This window comes from Primulina eburnea, chromosome 14, assembly GCF_022965805.1.
Source record: "Primulina eburnea isolate SZY01 chromosome 14, ASM2296580v1, whole genome shotgun sequence".
NCBI lineage: Eukaryota > Viridiplantae > Streptophyta > Magnoliopsida > Lamiales > Gesneriaceae > Primulina > Primulina eburnea.
The window spans coordinates 2,401,876-2,424,185 of record NC_133114.1 but is presented as its reverse complement, the minus strand read 5'-3'; the positions used below and the strand labels follow the sequence as shown (position 1 = coordinate 2,424,185).

Sequence of the window (22,310 nt, the reverse complement as noted above, 5' to 3'; positions counted from 1 at the left end):
AAACTATTTCCCCAAGATTGTAAATGTAAATTTTTTTAATTTATTTTCATTATACAAGATCTTCAAATTCTAAGATGATTTTTTACTCACTTCACGTTAGAGACCGAGGGAAAAGGATATGCCACACCGGTGGTGAAATTCACTACCCACCGTTAAGTGTGTTGGCCCCACACCAATCCAAAGGCCATGGAGAATCCACCGAGCCAAAGTGCCTCGAAACTTGGAAATGGTTAATCTTTATGAGGGCCAAAGCAGCCTGGCACGATATTATCAGCACTGCCATCAACAGCCTGTGCAAAGTTTTATCGCTCGTGTGCTGTAACTTTTACTACTCTGAACCACCCCCCCACCCCCCTCCCCCCACCCTCAATTTATGTTTCTTGATGGCATTTATGCATTATTTCTGATTTTATGGCATCGCATTATTAAGACAGAATAAGGAACACATATATGTGGTGATCATCATGTAATCTGTTTGAAAGATATTTGCCCCCATGGTCTCATGTGACACATATATTGATAGCAAGGTCAGCACCGCTTGACTACTGAGTAGTATAATTTGAAAAGAAATATTAATCAAAACCAGCTCAAATAATTCATATCCATAATGCAAATCATAATGGAATGAAAAGTTTGGTGAAAGAATGAGTTAATGAATTTTGGGACAGATACATATATGCTCTAGTGTATTGGTTTGGTGGTGGCTCGTAAAGAAAGTTGTGTCAGCGAAGCGACAGCCAGCATGAACTGGTACTGGACCCTGCACTACAAGTACAAGCTGGATTACCCAAAAAAGATTTTAGAATAAGGATCACAGGCAAAACTAAGGATTTTTTAAAACAATTACACGAGAAATTTGGATTGTTGTTCTTTTTTTTTTGGAGAGCCGACACTCAACTGCAGTACTTTGCTTTGCTACGGACATGAGACAAATTCAACTGACTTAATTGTGTCGCCAATGATTGATGCAGTCGCAGAGAGTCTAGAGTATGAAGGATCAAAAACAACATGCATATCTTCTGGTCTCAGGACCATGTACGATTAACCGTCGCAGCCGCGGATCGACTGTTAGAACAGCGATATCTACTGCAACAAAATTTTGTGACTGAAATGGGTAGTTTTATTTTAAATATTTTCCCATTCTGTTTAAATTTTCATAAGATATCTTTCAAAATTTTTATTAAAAAGTTCCACGACAATCATCTGTGTTCGTTCCGTGAAATGTTCATGCAACTGGAACAATAGACTCCTCGACAGCCCCACGACCGTTATGGTGAACCGTACCAACACAAATTTGGAGCCGAAACAAACTATTCTAGAGCGGAGGCGAGACAAGACAAGGCATATAAGCAAAAGCAAAAGTCGACACACTTCCCTGTGAAATGTGAATCCATTTGTTGCTGCTGTAATAATATATTTATTAGCACAGCCATATAGTTGTTTGGTAATCAACATTCAACAACCTGATCAACTGCCTTTATAGGTCAAGCTGGAATAAGGTGAAGCAGATTCAAGAAAAATAAATGCTCAACGGGTGGGAGGGTTTCCATATTCAAGAATCCATAATTTTCAACTATATAAACCCTCACCCAATCCTTACATTCTTGCATCATTCCAACTAATCCACTCAAACACTTATCCATGGCTTCATGCAAATTTTTCTGCTTATTATTCCTCATTTCCATGTCGTTTTCAGGCATGGAGAAAGCCTCAGCAGCTCGTCGTCTCCTGACAACCCCGTTTTTTTCGGGAATCAATCCCACTCTTCCGTTCCCTTCGATCCCAGCATTCGGAACTCCGGGATCGTTTCCACCATTGGTTCCATCTCCTTACACCAATCCAACGACACCCTCGATCCCGAATCTCCCACAGTTCCCACCAACTACTGCATTCCCCGGTGTTCCAAACTTTCCTACTGCTCCATTCACTCCAACTATCCCGACTCCAGAAACTACCACTACTCCTTGAGAGTAATCAAATGCCATGCGTTTGCATTAAGCAAAAGTAACAATAAGTGTGAAGATTCAAGGAGAAGGGCTATTATTCTGCTTTATAGAATGTTTTTGTACTACCTACTGTTATCAGTTATCTATGTATCCCGTGTAATCTGGTTTTAGATATAGTTTACAATGTTTATTTACGTTCAACCACTTGTTTTAGGGGTCGAGAATGATCTATCTTTGATATTGTTTACACAAATAAATATGTAGTACTGCTTTTGGTATTTGTTAAATGAGTTCTCCCCTGTCCAGAGCTGCATTTCTCAACTAAAAGCTAGAAGCAAACCAACAGGGTCAGACCAGGAGAAGCAAGCAAGTGACAACCCACTAAAATTCTTCAAATTTGAGACTTCATAATTTTGAAAAAATAAGTTCTTCCCTTGATTCGAACTTCGAAATATGCTAAGCTGCTGCTTCACCAAACTCAATAAAGTATCCCTTTAATAAAATAGCAAAAATAAAGAATAGAACGATCGTGGTGATATACCAACAACCCACTTTTATTTCTTTCATTCATTCTCTGTCATAATGCATTTACTTCACAATACGAACACAAGAAAACAATTATGAGGAGAAAGAACAAAAAGATCGAACTTCTTATAGCATATATGCCATAAAAAAAGTCAAGAAAAAGTATCACAAATAATTGAGAAATCTGTGTTCTCCCTTACATCACAATTAGCTCCACCATTGGTGTACTGCAATCCCCTCATCCTTCACTTGACCATACAATGCTAAACACTGCCAATATGCCCTCTTGCTCCCATTCACTCCTCGATCTTGCCATTGATTCTTGCACTCCAAGAACAATTCATCCACAAGATACAATGTCCTATCTCTGAGCATCTCCTCCACCAAATCTGCCTCGGCTTTCATCACGACGTAGTCATCGCGTTTTATGTTCTTCGTTAACCAGGTTGATACCTCCGTTCCTTGAATGAGTACACCTTCAGCTAATTCACTGTTACTCACGATATCCAAGTTATAAACTTCGAATTCTTGATCCCTCATGGGATAGTTCTTGTAAAACCAGTCAAGTGCACTTGAGTCATCCGAGACGAAAACTCGACGGGGGTATTTATCCAACGAATCTTTCAAAAGATCAGGAAGGAACTTGATTTTTCGTGATGTAAACCTTGATTTTCTTGTCAAGGCTTCATGCCTAGGAGGTTCGAGATATGCATCCTCTAACCCCTCCAATGCAGCTTTCTTTTCATCCACTGTAACGCCACATAACACTTGATCCACAGGGGTATTTTCCCTTCCATCCCGCGATCCCCGGTTTTTCCTCATCGCAGTCACAGTGTTCTCGAACCTTTTTAGATAAACAATCTTGTAATTTCTTAGAAATTTTAGCTTGCTGGAGTAGTCATCGCCCAACGGCGAGATCACCAATCCGCCATCCTTTACAACACCATCAAACACCTGAATCACATCAAAACTCAAGGCGAATACGAAATCGAACAGCCTGTTTTCAACAACCTTTTTGAGCTGCAGATTAAATCCGGTGAACAAATCAATGCCAGCATCCTTCAAGAACTCCAAATCATCTTCAGTTTCACCCATGCCAGCCCCCAAAATGAAACCTTTGTGGCCTTTCTTGATCAGGCCTTCGTCCAACAAATCACGGAACAAAATAGGCAGAATTTTGAACCCACCACCGATGACTGAATCGCCACCCTTGTCGTACAGAGCGCCATTGGACGAGGCTCTGATCATAGAGCCAATCGTGGGCAATGCCAGAATAACCATAGCCACGAACATAGATCTTGACATGATACGCAAAACCCGCGATTCAGGTAGCCTGATTACCAAAAGGGTTGGAGAATTAAACCCAAATCCAACCCCATTCAGCTCATTCGAAGCATACCCCATATTCTTAGCTCGGTACCCTCGACCCAATTTATTCATCTCTGGATTAAATAGTATCAAAGAAAGAATTTTTCTAGACTTGACTTCTGAAATGCTTTTGTACAACAGAAACAAAGCTGAAATCAAAGAATCAACTGCGAAGGAGATTGAAAAAACTAGCACCACAATGAAGTAAACAATCTTAGCGAGAGCAAAATCTGGCAGCCGTGTGGTTTCCACCCATTAGAGCAACACGAGTACTTCGGATTCTACACCATAGAACCATCAATTGCCTAATTCTTGCTAATTCCATACTCGTCCTATTTCAATCCCCCACCTTACTTGAACAAATCCATTCAAAGGGTGCTTTCTATTCACATTTCGAGCACAAGAAACCAGAAACACTGTCTGAAACTCAAACAACACCAATAATAGAGATAAAGAAATGTGATGGTTGAAAAGAAAGAAGGGTTGGTGTGGAAAAGAGAGAAAAAAACAAGAAAAAGCACTGCGGTGCAATGAATGTAACGTGAAAAGGGATAAATTTTCTTGATGGGATTTGCGTGGGAACTGTATGTTCATATATAGCGCGGAACGGAGGGGCTGTGAACTGAACGAGCGTACGTTTTTTCTTGCGTGTGGGGACCGTGGGGACTCGAGGGTCATTCCATTATTCATTGTTTGTTTAAGGTTTATTGTATTCAGGCGACTGTACAATGATCAAGGGGTTAACGAAACACGAAGGGTGCCGCGATAGTTCAGGATTTTGTTTGGTAAAAATTAATTCTTTCTGTGTGTGGGTGGGGAGAAAGGTGAGGTGTTCAAGGAACTGTTCGTGTTATAACCGTGTCTTGAGTTTAAGGTTTGATCTAAAAAGTGACATTTGAATCTTATCGTCTCATTCATATCTCTTTGTTAAATTTATATAATATATAATTAATTTACATGTATATCAAGATGCAACCATCATATATGACTTTAGTAATTGAATCATACACAAAAACTCATGTGAGTCGGTCTCACGAGTCAATTTTGTGAAACGAATATTCTATATGAGTCATGCACGAAAAATTATTACTTTTTTATAACAAATATATTACGTTTTATTGTAAATGTGGACATGATTAATCCGTCTCAAGAATAAAGATCCGTGAAATCGTCTTATGAAATATCTACTCAAAATCATATTCCCACTGAAAAATTTCGAATTTATCACCCTCGTGGAAGATAAATAAGAAATAATGTTTTCGTAGTGAACTTAAGAGTCCAACCAGCTCAAGATAACCCGTGCATGTCCAACCAACAAGCTCGTGATATTCCAAGTGGTTTTATCTCTGGAAAATTAGCTAGAGACATTGGAAACTTCATCAGTGGTTTCATAGAGGCTGATCTGAATAACTTCACTGGTACATGGTGTTCTTATTTACGGATCAGGGTTTCATTGGATATTAATGAAATTAGGGGAGATTGGGAGCTGGATCAATTTAAAGTACGAAAATTTTCCCGCGCCCGATGTTAGGCCCATGAGTCCGGGGAGAATGTGTCTATATACTGGGATTGTCTCATATATCTTAGATATCAGTCTTACACTTTTCTGCTATTAATTTGGTTTGATTACATAATTCTTTTTTGGACGTGTTTGTTAATGTGACTTGAGTTAATTTGCTTAAATTGTGAGCCGTTTGATTTTAATTATTATTTGTTATAACTTTTTAATGTATTGTATACAGTTAGTTGTTTATTGATAAAATAGCGTTTTATATTTTTGTTCCAATCCAGACAAAAAAAATATATATCATTTTTGTTGGCCGTAACTCGAAAGAACACATGCTCAAGTTAATAGGCTCCCACAAATCAAATTGGAGCACAAAATCGATTCATTCTACTCGATTTAACAAACATAGAAATCCTCGAAGGGGGTGAGCCTACAGTGCACGATGAGCAATCGAAATAAACGATTCTCACCACACCACATGCACTTCGTATGGACCACTTTTAAACAAGTTCATAATATTTCAAAAAACACAGATTCAAACAATACATTTTGATTTGAGTAAAGGGAAAGAAGGTCCAAGCCAGAAGATTTGTTCTGTAATATGATCACAGAGTGATACTAGCTGAAAAACCGAGCAGTTCGATTGATATAAGATATTTAGGATCACAAAAATTGTGTCCATTAATGTGAGTGAACATGAAAATGAAGAAAATCTTGAAATATTTTACTTTGTTTGATTACCGGCTACACAATTGTTCTTCAAGAAATCGAATTCCTCCATCTTCTTGTTGCCTTTTTAGCCTGTTCTTCATTCGGCACCTGAGACCTCGGGTCATTATTTTCTGTCATCTTAGCTAACATTCTCAGCTTCTTCCACCCTGTGGTCCAAGTTGTTGTTTGCTTCGTTTTACTCCCCTTATCGAACTTTCTTTGTAGCATTTCCATATTCTTCTCGAGTTCAAGATACTGACTCTTAACACTTTCGAGTTCGAATTTTAGAGTATTTAAGTCCTTTTTCGCCGTCGCCCAGTCCTCTTGAAACGACTGTGGAGTTCCTTCGAGTAGTGTTTTTCCGTTCGAGATCATCAAGGGCTTGTAGACGTTGGCTTCCGGGGATTCTTTTGAATTGTTTTTGGATACGGCGTTGCTTAGCTTCACATGCTCGGAGAAGAGGACTTGCAGCACGACTCTGATGGGGAGTCTCTCGTTTTGCGCGGCGTGCATGCATGCATCGACGGAGAGTTTCTTGCAGTCCATTATCCGGCAGAGCCTCTTCCTTTCGTGCTCCGTCATTGTTGGATGCGCCTGTCGAATTTAGTTGCGTTCGAAATGTGTCCGAAATCAACTTTAAATCTTGTTTGTGACTTACTGCTTTTTTTCCCTTCATTTTATCGTATACTTCAGTATAACAATTATATTTCTTTAGGAAATTTTATTTCTTCAAAATCAGAACAAAAATGGTTTTGATGACTGGAGACCAAAATTAACTGTGGGAGGAGGATAGTTAAATGATTGTAATAATTAAAATGAAAAATAAAATTTTCCAAATTTTTACCTTAAGAAAGGAGTCGACTGCTCGGTACAATCCATCGTGGCACATTCTTGATGACTCGGGCAGGGCCTCGGCCAGGACCTGGAATTTGGACAGTGACATATTCCTGTCTCTCGAGACCTCTGTAAGATAACTGTCGACGAGCTTTGCGACCCTCATCTTGGCATTATAATTACTCACTGGTCGAGCCGAATCTAAAATTTTAATTTCTGTAAACGAACCTTGATTTGGGCTTGAGCTTTCCGTCTGTTCTTGAACAAGAAAATGCTCCAAAAGCCTCCGAACAAGGTCGACATCGTAAACTGTCTCATTCTTGTTGTAATAACTAGGTATCAGCAGATCGACCAATGCTGCTTCTTCGAGCTGCATACCGACACGCTTTTCCAGTTCGGTCACCAATGCCGGAGCCATGTTGGACATGTTTGCCAATTGAAGCATCCGGAGAAGGAAGCTGCAGGAAACACTGTCTCTCTGTGGTGGAATAATACTTGTCAGACTTTCAAGAATCATTCTCTGATCCTTAGCCTGACTTGGTGCTATACTGTCTCTCGAACCCGAAACTATCATGTGTAGTAACCCGTCTTTCCAGTTGCTGCTACTGCCATTGCCCCCGGACCTCGAAACCGGATTCTCTTGAATCGTACAAGGCAGCCATTTGGCGGAATATTGCACTATAGCAGCTCCAATCAACTCATGCCTCATACCCTTTACCTTAATCGCATTTATTACACGAACAAAATGATCGATCCTCAGTATCGACACGTCCTCGATCCACCAATCCGGCGGCACTTGCGTGTTCCTACTCGGGCTCGAATCTTTAGTCTCATTCCATTTCAGACTGGAAACTGATCTAGGATGTTTCCTGGTATACTGCCATTTAACACCTTTAGGATTTGCACAAGCTTTCCACGCGATGGATTCGCTACATCTTCGAACAATTTGGAGATTTCCGGCCCAAGGGGAGAGAATTTCGCAATTTTTCAATACTATTATTGAATCCCTCCAAGAAGATAGAACCACATAGTTGAGAAAAGCTTCGGTCTTGAATATGAGATTGCCTTCTTCCAGATCTTCTGTCATTTCTAAGTACTCGGCCGCGCATCTTAGGCTGGATATATTATTCGCGGTTAAATCTACTGCTATTCCGTAGCAGAATTTTGCTGCAAGTTCGAAAGATCCGGGCCCTCCTGGAATGTCGTCAAGAACTATCTTGTTCATGGTTTCGCCGCATGATTTATATATGATTCTGTTCATTGTCCCACTTCTTGTAATAAAAGGATACTGTGGATCAAAACCAAGATTCTCGATCAGTCTCATGATTATAACAACTCAGGATTGTGATTCTACTATGGCTTAATAACGGGTTTAAACTACCTTGTGTAAATGGAAACTGATATCTCCAATCTGGACTAAAAGATCACTGGGAATATCAGTTGCAACGTACCTAGTTGCAGACAAAATATTAAATTTCAGGACACTCACTTGAATTTCTTACATTGTTGAAAATGAAATCCGAGACTAACAACATAAAACATCAAGTGAAACAATTCAAATCACAAAATATTTTTATGAAGAAAGCCAAACACCTTACCAAGACTGGCCTTTTTGCACAAATCCATCAATCTTCACTCCTGTATTGCTAGTCGAAAGGACTTCATTTCGATGATGACGATCGGGTTCGAATTCGGCTTCAGCATCCCACATGGTGTGAAGAAGAAACGATCAAGAGAATATTACAACAGATTTTTTTCAAGAAAATAGGCCGAAGCCGAGAAATAAGTTGTGAAGAGAGCAACTAAAAGTAAGAATCTCCGTCTATTGGTCTGTGCGAGGGAACAACAATCAGCTGATATCTACGTGATTGTTTGGACAACATGTATGGAACTTGTCGACTGTATTATTTTGAAAAGATTTGATAAACTTTTGAGGCACCACCAAATCTCACATCGGGGCGGTCCAAATTTATTTATGGTCAGTCCAATTATTTTGGAGGAAACATTACATTATCGGTCTATTTCGTGTTATCGGTGAATTTATAGTCTCTGGTATTGATTGCATTTATTCAGTCTTTTTTAATCAAAATAGTGAAATAGTGCCTAAAAATAGTGATATATCACTGAAAATTACTGACGCGACGATAAATATTGCTGTGATGAATCATGACAAAAATTGAAAACAAAATGTAAAATAATGAACTAAAACTGTGAATTGACTTAACACAATACTGAAAACGAAAAGGCAAAAACTTGTGTGAGAGGTCTCACGGGTCGTATTTTGTGATACAAATCTCTTATTTGGGTCAGCCATGAAAAATTATTACTTTTTATGCATGCTAAAAATATTATTTTTTATTGTGCATATTGTTAAGATTAGAACTTGGACCTATAACTCAAGGGGGAGGATTGTCCAATTCCATATATATCACTCAAAGGTTAATTATCTAACCGATGTGGGACATTTAACACACCCCTCTCACGCCCAGGAATGAACATTTGGAGCGTGGAGTTTACAAATGACCCAATTATGGGCAGAACGGGTGGCCTAATTATAGGCAGTCCAACACATAACGGTGAAACTCGGGCTCTGATACCATGTTAAGATTGGAACTTGGACCTAACTCAACCCCAAAAGCCAGCTCAAGGGGGGAGGATTGTCCAAGCCAATATATGTCACTCAAAGGTTATTTATTCAACCGATGTGGGACAATTAACACATATCAGCAGGATTGGCCCATCTCACAGATAAAGATTCGTGAGATCGTCTCACAAAAGACCTACTCAAAAAAAAATGTACATGTCATCTTACCAAAAAATATATTTTCCTTATTTTTGGATGCAGACGTAATTTAGGAAAATGTACATGAAAAGTGAATTTTTTTTTTGGTATAAACTTGTTTTCCCGAAATATACTTCGATAACAAGGAGTTAATCAAAAAGTTAAAGAAAGTAGGTGCAATAGTGCATTTTGATGCTTTTCATGGTTTTGAAATATAATATAATAAGAGTTAAAAGAAGACGAAATTTTAATCCGTCAAGAGTTTAATTGGTGTTCTGATAATAACCTTTGGATGAGCATTTTTAGGGAATTGTGCAGATATAGAACAGTTAAATTTGATCGTGTGTGTGGTAAGTTTTGAAAAGAAATTATAAAGTAAAAGAGAATAAAAACAGAAGAAGAAGATATGACTCATTTTTTTTGTCAGTGGAGGATCAAGATGAAAACTAATCTTGTTCATAATATGTGATATCTTTGTCTTACACCAAAAAAATCTTTTAAAATGAATTTATAATGGTTTACAATGGACTTCTATAGCAACTTGGGTTAATCATTTTCGTAAAGCGAAGACGAATACGAAGTAGTTGCTATAGGGGCCCATTGTGTAGTCACGCAAAAGTGTGCCCGAGCTCGGGGCTTGACAGAATGGTATCAGAGCCGGTCACGGGCATGGAACACCGGAAAATAAGTGCTATGCGGAACAAAGTACTACGTACATGGGAGCCACCTCTTGAACCTGCGCGGCAAAGTGCTACATGACGGGAGCCACCTCTTGAACCTGTAGGAGCCACCTCTAGTTCTCGGTGCTGGTGGATCGAGGGGTCAGGTCGTGACGAGGACGTCGCGTTCTGAAGGAGGGGTGATTGTGATACCCTTGTCCCACATCTTAAAAATGAAAAATTTTAAAATGAGTTTATAATGACTTACAATGGACTTCTATAGCAACTTGGGTTAATCATTTTCGTAAAGCGAGCACGAATACGAAGTAGTTGCTATAAGGGCCCATTGTGCAGTCACGCAGGCTCGGGACGTGACATAATCGATTATTTTATGTCATTAATCAAGAAGTAGGTGATGTCGGGACAGAGAGGATGAAGTCTGCAGAAACGGAAGCAAAGGCTCAAAGTGCCATCTTGCTATGTCTAGGCGATGAGGTGTTTTGAGAAGTCACAGAAAAAAGCACGGCTCTAGCGGTGTGGAAAAGATTGGAGAGTTTTATCTCAAGAGATCATGGATGAATATATCGTATTTTAAAAAATGCGTTTATAAAATTAGAATTGAAGAAGGAAAGGAAATAAGGAAACACATGAATGATTTTAATAAAATCATCTTTGATCTCAAGAACATCGATATTAAATCGAGGAGGAGGATCATGCAATTCTCCTATTGAGTTCTTTGCCAAGATCCTATGAACATTTTATCGATACCATGCTTTATGGAAAAGAATCATTAACCATGTAGAGGTAAAATAGTTTCTCAATTCAAAGGAATTACAAGAAAAAAAAATGTGAAACAAAAAAGGATATGAATGGAGAAGGCTTAATGGCGTAAGGAAGATCAGATCAAGAAGAAATCAAAATTCTCAAGAAACAGATCACGATCCAAGTCTAGAGGAAAAACAAAGTGTTTTGTATACCATAAGGAAGGACATTTAAGCTTGAATGCCCCCAAAAAAGATGAAATACACAAAGAAGGACATGGAAAAGAACGATCAGTTGTAAGTTATGGCTATGACTAAGCGGCTGTTCTTGTTGCTGCCATATCTAAATATAATGAATCACGGGTATTAGATTCAAGATGCTCATTCCGCATGTATTCCAAAAAAGAATGGTTTCGAGACTTAGTTGAAGAAGACACTGACCTTGTATTTCTGGGAAATAACAAGACATGTAAAATAATGGGATTGGAAACACCATGCTTAAACTTTATTATGGATGTCAAAGGTTAATCACATGTGTGAGATATGTTCCTAATTTGAAGAGGAAATTGTTGTCTATGGACTATGGGGATGTTTGATACAAATTGCCTGAATGTAAAGATAGAAGGTGGTATCATTAAGTTCATCTCCAAGGGGTCATTAACTGTTATGAGAGGCACCAAATGGTTTGTACACACTCGAGGCAGAAATGATAGTTTGGATTAATTCAACTATGACAAAAGAAAATAAGACTCAACTATAGCACCTATGGTTGGGACACAAGTGAACGAGATATTAAAGACTAAGGACCAAACATTTACTGTCTTTAAGGAATGGAAAACTTGAGTGAAAAATCCTATTGTTTCTGGCTGCTGTGGATGTAGGTTGCAAAACCGAACCCCATAAATTCTTGAGTCGTTTTTGTATCTTTCTTGTTGCGTCATTGTTTTGGTTTCAAGTATGTGCTTGTTTAAATGGTACTGATCACAGAAGATTCATATAGAACAATCCTCTGTTTAAAATCGATTCAACAATGTGTGCTTTCAAGGTTGTTATAGTAAGTCTACAAATTACAAAACCTTAGTAAATTCTTACATTTTTTACTCAAATTTTATTTGTTCAAAATGTATATTTCTATATTATTAAGTAGTAAATTCTTACATTTTTTTCGCAAATTCAAAATGTATATTTCTATATTATTAAGTAGTAAATTCTTACATTTTTTTTCTCAGATTTTATTTGCTCAAAATGTATATTTCTATATTAATAAGTGGCGATTGAAATGAATTTTAAGTGGACATATAAATTTTTTTTTTGGGGTAAAACATACACAAAATATTATAATAAGTTTTAGTCAGAAAAACCAGATGAAAAAATGGATTTCTTTCAAACTGAAAAGCTTGCAGAGACCATCAAATAGCACAAGTAGGTCACTATTAGTCCATTACTAAATGTTGTAATTGTAAACAAAACTACAATTCACGTGTTCAGCAAAATGAAATGGGAAAAAAGCCGGATCTTTATATTTAATGGAATATATATATTTTAAAATAATAGCAACGTGAAGTTTATTAGACCCCAAAACAAAATGAAACGTCAATTCAAAATAAATTAATAAACAAAATGAAACGTCAATTCCCAAGGCCCTACATAAAATAATTAACGTTTACACACGTCAAAATTGAAAATAAGGAAGATAGAGGGCCCTAGAAAGTTTTGAGGCTATATGTTTGGCAGTACGATCATTTCACACAAAATTATGTGAGACGATATCACGGATCGCATTTTGTGAGACAGATATCTTATTTGAGTCATCCATGAAAAAATATTACTTTTTATGCTAAGAGTATCACATTTTATTGTGACTATCGATATGATTAACTCGTCAGATAATAATTTGTGAGATCGTCTCACAAAAAACTTAATCGATGCTTTTGTTTAGTTTTTTCTGCGACTCTCGATGTTCTGGAAAGGCATGTACATTCTTTTTAAAAGAATCAGATATTAATTTATGTAGCAAAAACATGGGAATTTTTTTTTAAAAAAGTCTTAATTTCGTATAACTATAATAGTATACCTGTTATAATAAAATATTAATTTGCTTATATATAACCAAAATATTTAAAAATTGTTTTAAAACCCGTGAACCTAAACCAACAAAATTGAGCTTTAAAATCCTCGACTTAATCAAGTTTTAAAAAAAGAATGATTGTTGTTTTAATGTTAGTTTGGTTAATTAATTTTGTGATGACAAAAATTTATGCTAAGTCGAATTCCGGTACAACTGTACAAGAAGTTACCACAATAACTAAACTCAAATAGGGTAATCGTTAATCGAGTTGGTCTTGGTTATATCACAATTCACTACTTATGCTGGACTGACCTCTCGTGTATCCTTAATTTATAATACATCAAGAAAGCATCTAGAGGAAACAATATTTAACAAAATTAAGAAGGTTGCATTTGTATTTACGGATTTAATTCAAGTAGAACGATTTGATTTTAGAAAATTTTCATCTAATTCATCACAAGTAACATCCAAGATGTTTAAATACATCGAAAGAATTTCAAATTCACTTAAATTTTGTCCATTCAAACAAAAACAATCCTCTGACATTTTGAAAACAACCCGCTGACATTTTGAAATTCATCAATTTAAATTAAAACAATCAAAACGGACCGATTCTAGTTAACTATCCCCGATATGTACGAGATTTATGGCAGTCAATCCTGAAAGCACACTTGGTTGCATATCATATAACATGTTGCTCGAACACAAGTTTTTGTCAAATTCCAGCAACCAATCAAAGGTACCAAGATACAGAAACAAACACTTCATTATGTCATCTTCTCATGTTCACTATGTCAAACCAAGTTGATAGTAAACAGATTATGATCATTAGCAGTTATTTTGGTAAGTTCAAGTTCAGTAATTATGTACAAAGTTAGTTCATCACATTCCCACAGACAAAGATACGACTATTCACAGCCTCTCAGCGTACGACTTATAAGTTATCTTAATCCCGCAATATATAAAACTGCGAGATGCATCACCAGGTTATGGTCACGGTAGTCAAAATGCTTTACAGAGATTGCTACTCTTCAAGTTAGAGGAACACTCCTGCTGGATGGGTCTCGAGGGGCTGCATATCCTGCTTCTTTTTGGCTCAGATATTCGAACATGTGAAATTGCCGCTGCTAGAACTGTCAACCAGTCCATCGTCATCTTCACCTATTTCAGTAGAACTACCAGAAGCTAAAGCGGGATTAGAGTCGTCACTAAGAGTGTTGAAGGAGATTATTCGCTCTCTCTCGGACTCTAGTCTATCGGATGTTAGATGTCTCGAAGTGGATCTTGAATGGTTCTTTATCTTTGTTTTGAGAGTTAGGGTGTTAATCATCGGTTCTGTGTAGAATGAAATCCACGGATGTCCTGGAGAAGAGATAAATATTTCGAGTTAGTAAGAACAGAACTCATTTTTGTGCAGAAGGATCTCTAGACTGTTGCCACTAGCAAGTTCAGGAGCATAAGAAAACAAAAAACGGGTTTTAAAAACAAATCCAGAACGGGATACCCTCAATTTACTTCTCTTCAAATTAGTTTCCAACGCAAAAATATGAAATGAACTATATACTTTATAAGATTCACTCAACACTTATCTCGAACTTGTGTCCCATATATACATGAATGTACAAGCAAAAAGTACACGGAACAATGTCATGTCTAAACCAATTAATTAAATTTAAGTTTATTTGAAAAATAAAGTAACATGACGAGTTCTTGATACTTTGTTATCTACGTCTCTCAACACACTATCCATTTTACCTAAAGCATAATCTCGAAGAAAGAATGGTAAAACAAGATCACTTACTTAAGACTTCATTTGCAGTGAACCTCGTCGAAATACTTCGTGTCAACATTCCAGAGAGCAGATCCCGAGCAGGTTGAGATATTGTTTCCCATATACCACCACTAAAATCTAGTTTTTCTTTCTTGATAGCCTCGAACATAGTTTCCAAGGAATCTCCTTTAAATGGAAGCATACCAACCAAAAGCGCGTGAAGCTGGATGCCAGCACTCCAGATATCAACCTTCTCTGAGTAATCACCCAAGAGAACTTCTGGAGCAACATAGGCAGGACTTACAACTACTCCAGTCAAGCTCACACCTGCAATGAAAAATGCCTTGGCATAAATGTTCCAATATCTTAAAATATCATTTCGCTCCTTTTTCAATCACTATCACAGGATTAATTTTCCATCATAAGTTCTTTCCAATTATTGTTAAAACACAAAGTGTATCCAAAGCGAGTCCACACTAGTCAACTAAGTTGCAGGAAACCAATTACTCCATCACGGACCCTTTCACTATCTGCTAAGACTTCTTTCCAAATACAAGTAAAATAAAAATGTCCAGTTGGTTCTAGTGATGCCAACTCTTTTTGCCTGTTTTCTTTTTTGTTCAATCCTCTCAGACAAATTGAAAGAAGTCCAAGTCTTTCTTATTCCCTTTTCTCCAACTTCTCTAGCTCAAAAACAATGCACCTGCAGCCGTCCTACTACTGTGTACACCATCTATTGTTCTGTGTGTGAGGGAGAGAGGTTATTTATCTTAACTTATTCTTGCACGGCAAGAATTGTTCATGTAACGTCCCGAAAATTTGAAGGTCTACGTGAACCACATGCATGCAAGTTATCAAATTTTTTAGGTATTTTTTAATTGCATTAACCAAATGTAGTAGGCATGTTTATATGTTTTAAATAGGATTTTCTACTAGGATATATAAAACTGTGCTTTAAAGGTTATTTGATGTCGGACAGGGGAACGAAGACTGGAGACGATTAAGGTGCAAAAATTGAATGTTATATTTTATTTTAAGTCAAGAAATTATTTATTTTAAATGATTTATGAACTTTAACATTTTAAAGTTTAATTTAATTTATTAGGCGATTTAAAAGATTTTAAGCGTTTAAAATGTAAATTTTTTAAAATTAAGAATTAATCCTTGAAATTGTTGTGAAATATTTTATAATGATTTTTATGCCTTAATTAATTTATTTAATTAGTATTTAAGTTGAATTTAAGATTTTTAGTATTTTAAATGGCAATTTTTGAAAAAAGAATATTAATCTTTTTAAATTGGAACTTATCTTGATCATGGAATTTTAAATTTTAAATAAAAGTTATGGGTTAATTTAGTTACCTAACTAATGTTTAAATTATTTGTGAGATATTTATTTAAACCTAAACTATGTTTAAGTTATTTATTAGTATATTTTATTCCACCAAAAACATGATACACTTTATATATTTTCGTTTTTCTAACATAAACATGATAAACTAGAGTTTTTATCTTTTAAAACTCTTGCTTATGTATAAAAACTCTTGCTTATGTTGTACAAAAGGGCTGCCATGGTAGGGCTATGGGAAGAGATGTTTTTCCACAAGTTTAAGGGCCCTTAGGTGCATGTTTAAAGGCTGGACAAGATAGGGTAGTAATATGAACAAAAATTTTGAGTTCTATGGGCTAGGGGTTTCGTCTTCGAACTTGGCTTCCTAGGAAGACATGGCTCTTAGTTGCTGTAGGGACATGTCAAAGGGGTCTAATAGGGTCTAGTCGTGATCCTAGATGGGCTAGGGGATGGCTGGTCAAGGAAGGCGCACGGCTAGGACACAACCTAGCCGTGGCCGCGGGTTGTAGGGTGAACCATGCATGTCCTCGTGCATGGCTCGCAAGGGCTGGACTAAGAAGGTCCAAGGGGCTCGGTCATGGTCCTAGCAAGGTGGCATAGGGGCTGGTTGGGGCGGCCAAGGGCTAGGAACGAAGGGAATAATGATTGGTTCAATTTAGGGTTTCGAACCTAGGGCAAGGGAAGTGCAGCAGCTGTCTAGGCATCTCTAAGGGTTCTGAGGGACATGAGTTGGGTTGCATAGGGTGTGATTAGGTGTTGTTAAGCTATGGTTCAAGTTGGTAAGGTTTGGTTAACTTTCGAGTCCATTCGGATTAAAACCGGGATGTGTGTCTAAATTTAAAAACGAATTGGGAAATTAGTCGAGGAGCTTAAGTTTACGTCTAAGTAATATTTATGGGTGTATTTTAAGGTGTTATGTTAAGTTTAGATGGAAATGGGTCGTCGTTTTAAAGTCTAAGGATAAATTGAGAAAGTTAGGGTTTCATGGACGAAACGGTCATTTTACACCTGAAAATTGTTAGACGTCCTGGCAGTGCCCTGAATGCTGTAATGAATGTTAAAATGTTTAATTTGAATATTTATGGGATTTTATGATGAAATGTTAATGCTAAAGACATATTGCATGCTTGGTTTAAAATAAAAATGTTTTATATATGCATGAATTTTTATAAGTGATGAAAATATGAAAGGTTGAAGGAGGTGAATTAATTGTGACTATTACGATGATATGATGATACGATGATGTGTAAGGTCAAGGCTCAGTTGACGGGTGAGAATGACACTGATATCCCCGCCGCCCGGTACCGTGGTTATACGTAGATGGATCTATCGACCTACAGCTAATACGAAAGTCACAACTGAGGTTCTGAATTCAATAAAAAAGGAAACGTATACGTATATGATAAAAAGAAAAAATATACGATGAAAGGAAAATGTTTAAAGTTTATGTTCAGAAAAGCTATTTTATTAAAAGTATCTTTCACTGTTGCTTGTGAATATATATGTATTACTTGTTATCATGGCTAAGGTTTGTTGGGTCAATAGACTCACTAGGTATGATCGATGCAGGTGATCATGATTTTGATGGAGGACTTAATGTTGAACTAGCTGGACTGAAGGTGCACACAACCCACCGTCGCTAGTTTTCCGCAATTACGTTTATGATTTAAGTTTACTTTAAAAAGATTTTATGACTTATGATGTTTTTGAGAGATTTTGAGAGATTAAGATGTTTATGCTTTATTTTGAAAAAATGTTAAGTTTAGGTTTGGTTGACGTTTACGATTTCATGTTTCGAATTGTGTTTTGGATTTTCAAATAATTAGTTGGTAAGTATATCTTTAAACGGTGTAAAATATTTCTATATATATGTATGTGATTCGGCCAAATGATTTAGGGAAAAAAATTCTAGTACATTTTAAAGAAAAACGTGCAGTGGACGTTTCAGTTTACATCTACTTCAGAGGATGCATCCTATATATTGTAGGAAACAGGAACTTGCAAATACTGGACAAATTAGGAAAAGCCAAAAATTGTATACCGTCCTTGAAATGACCTGCTGACTGATCGGGTCAAGTATTCTAAAATAAAAGTCCATATCAAGTTAAAGAGACCCGTAGAATAACTCAATAAGTTGACTCCACTACCAAATCAAAGCTTAACACAATTGAAGCAAAAGTATAATTTTTAACTCACTAAAACTTCAAAAGTTCATTTTAATTTTCACAATGATCACCAAAATGGTATTGACATGGAAAGGACTAACCTAAACACAGCCTTAATTTACTATGAGACCGCTCAAACACTGAACTAGGTAAAAATCTGCTGGCCACAAATTCTCAGCACAAGCAACACAAAAAAGGGCATTCCTTAGACCTTACATAATACAAAGAACACATTTTACCCCCACAGAACAGGAATCATAAAGAGAGTGTTTTGAAATTACCGTCCAAAATTCTGACAGCTAATCCAAAGTCCGCGAGTTTCACTTGTCCAGAAGTTGTTAGAAGGATATTCTCAGGCTTTATATCCCTGTGAACAACCCCCATCTCATGGCAGTATCTTACGGCCAGCATCAGTTCCTTTATTATGTTAGCAGCCTTCTGCTCAGAATACAAGCCACATTTTGCCATCTGATCAAGTAAACGTCCCCCAGAGCAAAGTTCCATTACTAGATGGAAAGATTCAGCATCTTCATATACTGCTTTCAATGTCACAACACTGGGATGACCCGAAAGATGCTGCATTATCTCCACTTCCCGATGCACAATCTCCTCCCCTTTACGCAAAATCTTGCAAGCAAACTCCTCCCCAGTGGCCTTGCTCCTACACAACAACACCGACCCAAACTTTCCCTTTCCTAATGTTTCAGCCAATTCATAGTCCTGGTCAATCTTCTTCTTCCTACCCAATCGAGTTGATGAATCAATGCATCCAATCTTCCTCTTAAGACCTCTACCTGGATGTTCCAAACTTGATGTCCCACATGCTGGAGCAGTGGCGACTACATTAACAACACTTCGACTTGAATCAACAATTTTGGAGACAACTACTTCCTTGCACTTCTTTTTCCTTCTCGAATAATCTTCCAGTGACAAATGTGACCAAAGAATTGCCAAATGCGCTTGTTCCTCAGAAACCTTTTCACATTCTGCTGAGATCTCGACCCCTTTCCTCTTCTTCCCAAGGAAATCCATCAAAAAATCTAAACTTCTAACTTTTTCGAAGTTTGTGAGATCATAAGCACCTTAAAAATCAAAGTAAATCTCACTATTAGCTGAATATATTAAAAATACTTATCTCCGAACTCAAACAATCAGCAGAAGTCTCCCTTCACCTACTTTTCCCCAATCCCGATCAATCTAAACGTAATCAACCACTGAAGTTAAGGTAGCAACCGATAAGCACCCCTAATTTATGTAATATCCTGCAATTTTATCATCAAAACCTAATGCAATCGAGCCGACAATCCTGAATAAAAAAAATTTAAAAACGACAGTTTCCTTCAAAAATCAACTAAAAAAGTCCCAAGATCTCTTTCTTACCACATGTACAACGTTTCTGTATTTTTTCCTGCGACGCATTCACCGAAACGGTCGAGATGTTGTACTCATAAAACCGATCCTTCGGTTTGAAAAACAATCTGTAATTTATTACGATAATCAATGCAGAGAAGAAACCCTAGAAAAATCCTGATTCAAATCCCCAAAATCTCTCCCGGAGAAAATCAGGAAAAATAAAAAGCTTGAGATCCACATGGCTGAAAAGGGATGAAGACTACATATTTGGGTATATTTACAGACATTCAAGCAACCATTCGGAAATTAACTTATAATAAATTCATCGAGGCTATTTAAGAAAATCTCCTGAAAGAAAATTGGTAGAACAAACAACGGAGTCTTCTCCAAATTGGAGAGCGTAAAGCAGTGCGGTACTTATCCTGCTGTATGGTACAGTTCAAAATGTATTACTACTGTACAGTTGGACGCACGAGACCCTTTATACCACCGCCGATTTCTTTATTCGCGCGAATCTGAGTCCATCCAACGGTGAATGAGAATCACCTTGTGGATGTACTAACGGCGGTGACTTGATCACAATATTGGACGGTTGGATTTGCTTCATGAATTATAGTTATTATTTATGGCCTATATTTTCTGTCTTTTCCCGTTGACAAAAACTTATATGAGATGGTCTCATATATCATATTATGTGAGACGAATCTCTTATTTGGATCATTCATGAAAAAGTATTATTTTTTATGCTAAAAATATTGCTTTTTATTGTAAATATTGATAGGTTTGACCTGTCTCACAGATAAAGATTCGTAAGATCGTCTTACAAGAGACTTACTCTTTCGTGTTATAACCTTTTGCATATATTTATTTATTATTTGTATCTTAATTAATGAGCCCTTAGTTAGCATGCAAATCTTCATTTTCTGTAATTATCAATTAAGGTACAGTATGATACATATGATATGATAAGTAAGGGATATACAGTATAAGGATAAATATAATGATAAGATAATATGTTGAATGTTTGGTATGATTTTAACAGAAGTGATTAAATTTATATATTGACATGTAATGACAAAATTAACTCTATCACAAAAACTTATATTTAATTGTTATCAAGATCTTGTAATTCCATATTTCAATTCTTAAATTACGATATATATATATATATATATATATATATATATATATATGTATGTATATATATGGTCCTAGAGAATAATTCTCGTTTCTTTCGTCTTATTTTGGAAATTATTTAAACAATTTCTTTTCTTTTTTCAAAGGGATCATCGGTCAAATTTGATTTTTGCCTTTTTCTTTATTTTTTTATAATTTTTTTCATATCAAGAGGCCTAGTAACTATTTGTGTGTGTATATATATGTATCTATATATTTGTATATATGTATGTATTTAATAAATATTTAACATTAACTTAAATGCATTTAAATTATTTAAACAAAGAGATACCAAATGAAATGAGAGAAGATAGAGTTTTGGATTCTTATAAATGGGAGTAATTAAGTAATTTATAGTATATTTTATCATTAAATTAAAACTATCACACCTCTTACTAAAGATGTTTTATCCTTCTAAAAATGTATTTATCAAATGTATATTATCAAAATATGTTAAGAGTAACTGTTGTAACCAAATCTAAATTTTAGGCCCAAAATAAAAGCCCGATGAATATTTGGGTAGAAATGTAAAAGGCTGATATATTGGCACAGGCTGTTGGCTATTAATCGTGCAAGAAAGTATTAACTCTCCAAAATCGTGATGAAATATGGAAAATTGAAATTCGGAAAAGACACCAAATGCGTCATCAACAAAACAAATACATAGTTCTCTGCAGATTTAGTTCTAGCTTATCAATTTCATCGTTCAAATTCTAGATGTTTCTAACTTCTAATTCAAGTTTTAGTTTCATCTTTTCTATATAAAATAACAATGTTTATTTCATTTCATAATAGAAAAATTATTTTTATTATTGCTTATTATTATATCTCTTAGTTTTGGTGATAACAAATAATAACTTATTGTACTAGATCAAGTTGTATTTTTGCAATGTATAACAAGTACTTGATCGCGCTACTAAATATTTAGAAGAAATCATTCAATCGGACGCAAGATGCAAAGTTATCCTACCGTTTAAGTCTTATTATCTTATTTACTCTACTCAACCGCTCGAGTTTACAAGTCTGTGGCATAAGGAATACTCAATCGTTCAACTTATCGAAATACATTTGAAAACGGTTGAATAAAATATCTTCATATATAAGTCACATGTTTTACAAAGATCTCACATATTTTATCAGAAAATTAGTAGACTGATCATGCGCGACAAACAAAATATCAGAAGATCATAATCTTTTCCTTAAAAGACATATCATAGAGCTGTTTACTTTTCGTTGTCAGCAACCGTTTTCTTACGCATTTGGTAAAAATGCCAAATTGTCTATTAATTGTAGTGTATGATGAATCAAGAAATGATAGCGACAACATTAATTT

General features: G+C 36.2%; 4 protein-coding genes across 4 annotated transcripts in view; all 4 read right to left on the bottom strand.

Moving 5' to 3' along the window:
- Positions 1-22,310, bottom strand: part of LOC140811770 (guanosine nucleotide diphosphate dissociation inhibitor At5g09550) — an 89,049-nt gene that overhangs the window by 47,844 nt on the left and 18,895 nt on the right. The gene's annotated exons all lie outside the window — the stretch shown is intronic.
- LOC140812455 (uncharacterized) lies at positions 2,679-3,911 on the bottom strand. The gene has a single exon (XM_073170723.1). The coding sequence runs from the start codon at positions 3,909-3,911 to the stop codon at positions 2,679-2,681; it is 1,233 nt and encodes a 410-aa protein (XP_073026824.1).
- LOC140813264 (root phototropism protein 3-like) lies at positions 5,792-8,858 on the bottom strand. The gene is made up of 4 exons (XM_073171761.1): positions 8,490-8,858; positions 8,273-8,342; positions 6,902-8,179; positions 5,792-6,651 (listed from the first exon to the last, which is right to left on the bottom strand). Exons 1-4 carry the CDS (start codon positions 8,600-8,602, stop codon positions 6,106-6,108), a joined length of 2,007 nt encoding a protein of 668 aa, XP_073027862.1. The 5' UTR covers positions 8,603-8,858; the 3' UTR covers positions 5,792-6,105.
- On the bottom strand, positions 13,910-20,149 carry LOC140811707 (serine/threonine-protein kinase PEPKR2-like). Its single transcript, XM_073169759.1, is given in 4 exon segments — positions 13,910-14,295; positions 14,297-14,523; positions 14,963-15,259; positions 18,730-20,149. Coding segments are annotated over 4 exon segments (1,407 nt in total). The 5' UTR covers positions 19,481-20,149; the 3' UTR covers positions 13,910-14,163.

Bases quoted from the DNA above. Each gene is read 5' to 3' on its own strand.
- LOC140812455 (XM_073170723.1), bottom strand. From the start codon at position 3,911: ATGAATAAATTGGGTCGAGGGTACCGAGCTAAGAATATGGGGTATGCT.
- LOC140813264 (XM_073171761.1), bottom strand. From the start codon at position 8,602: ATGTGGGATGCTGAAGCCGAATTCGAACCCGATCGTCATCATCGAAAT. The intron at 8,180-8,272 runs GTAGTTTAAACC...TTTGATCCACAG, and splicing joins TCAGTTTCCATTTACACAAG to TATCCTTTTATTACAAGAAG. The intron at 6,652-6,901 runs GTAAAAATTTGG...TAAATTCGACAG, and splicing joins CAGTCGACTCCTTTCTTAAG to GCGCATCCAACAATGACGGA.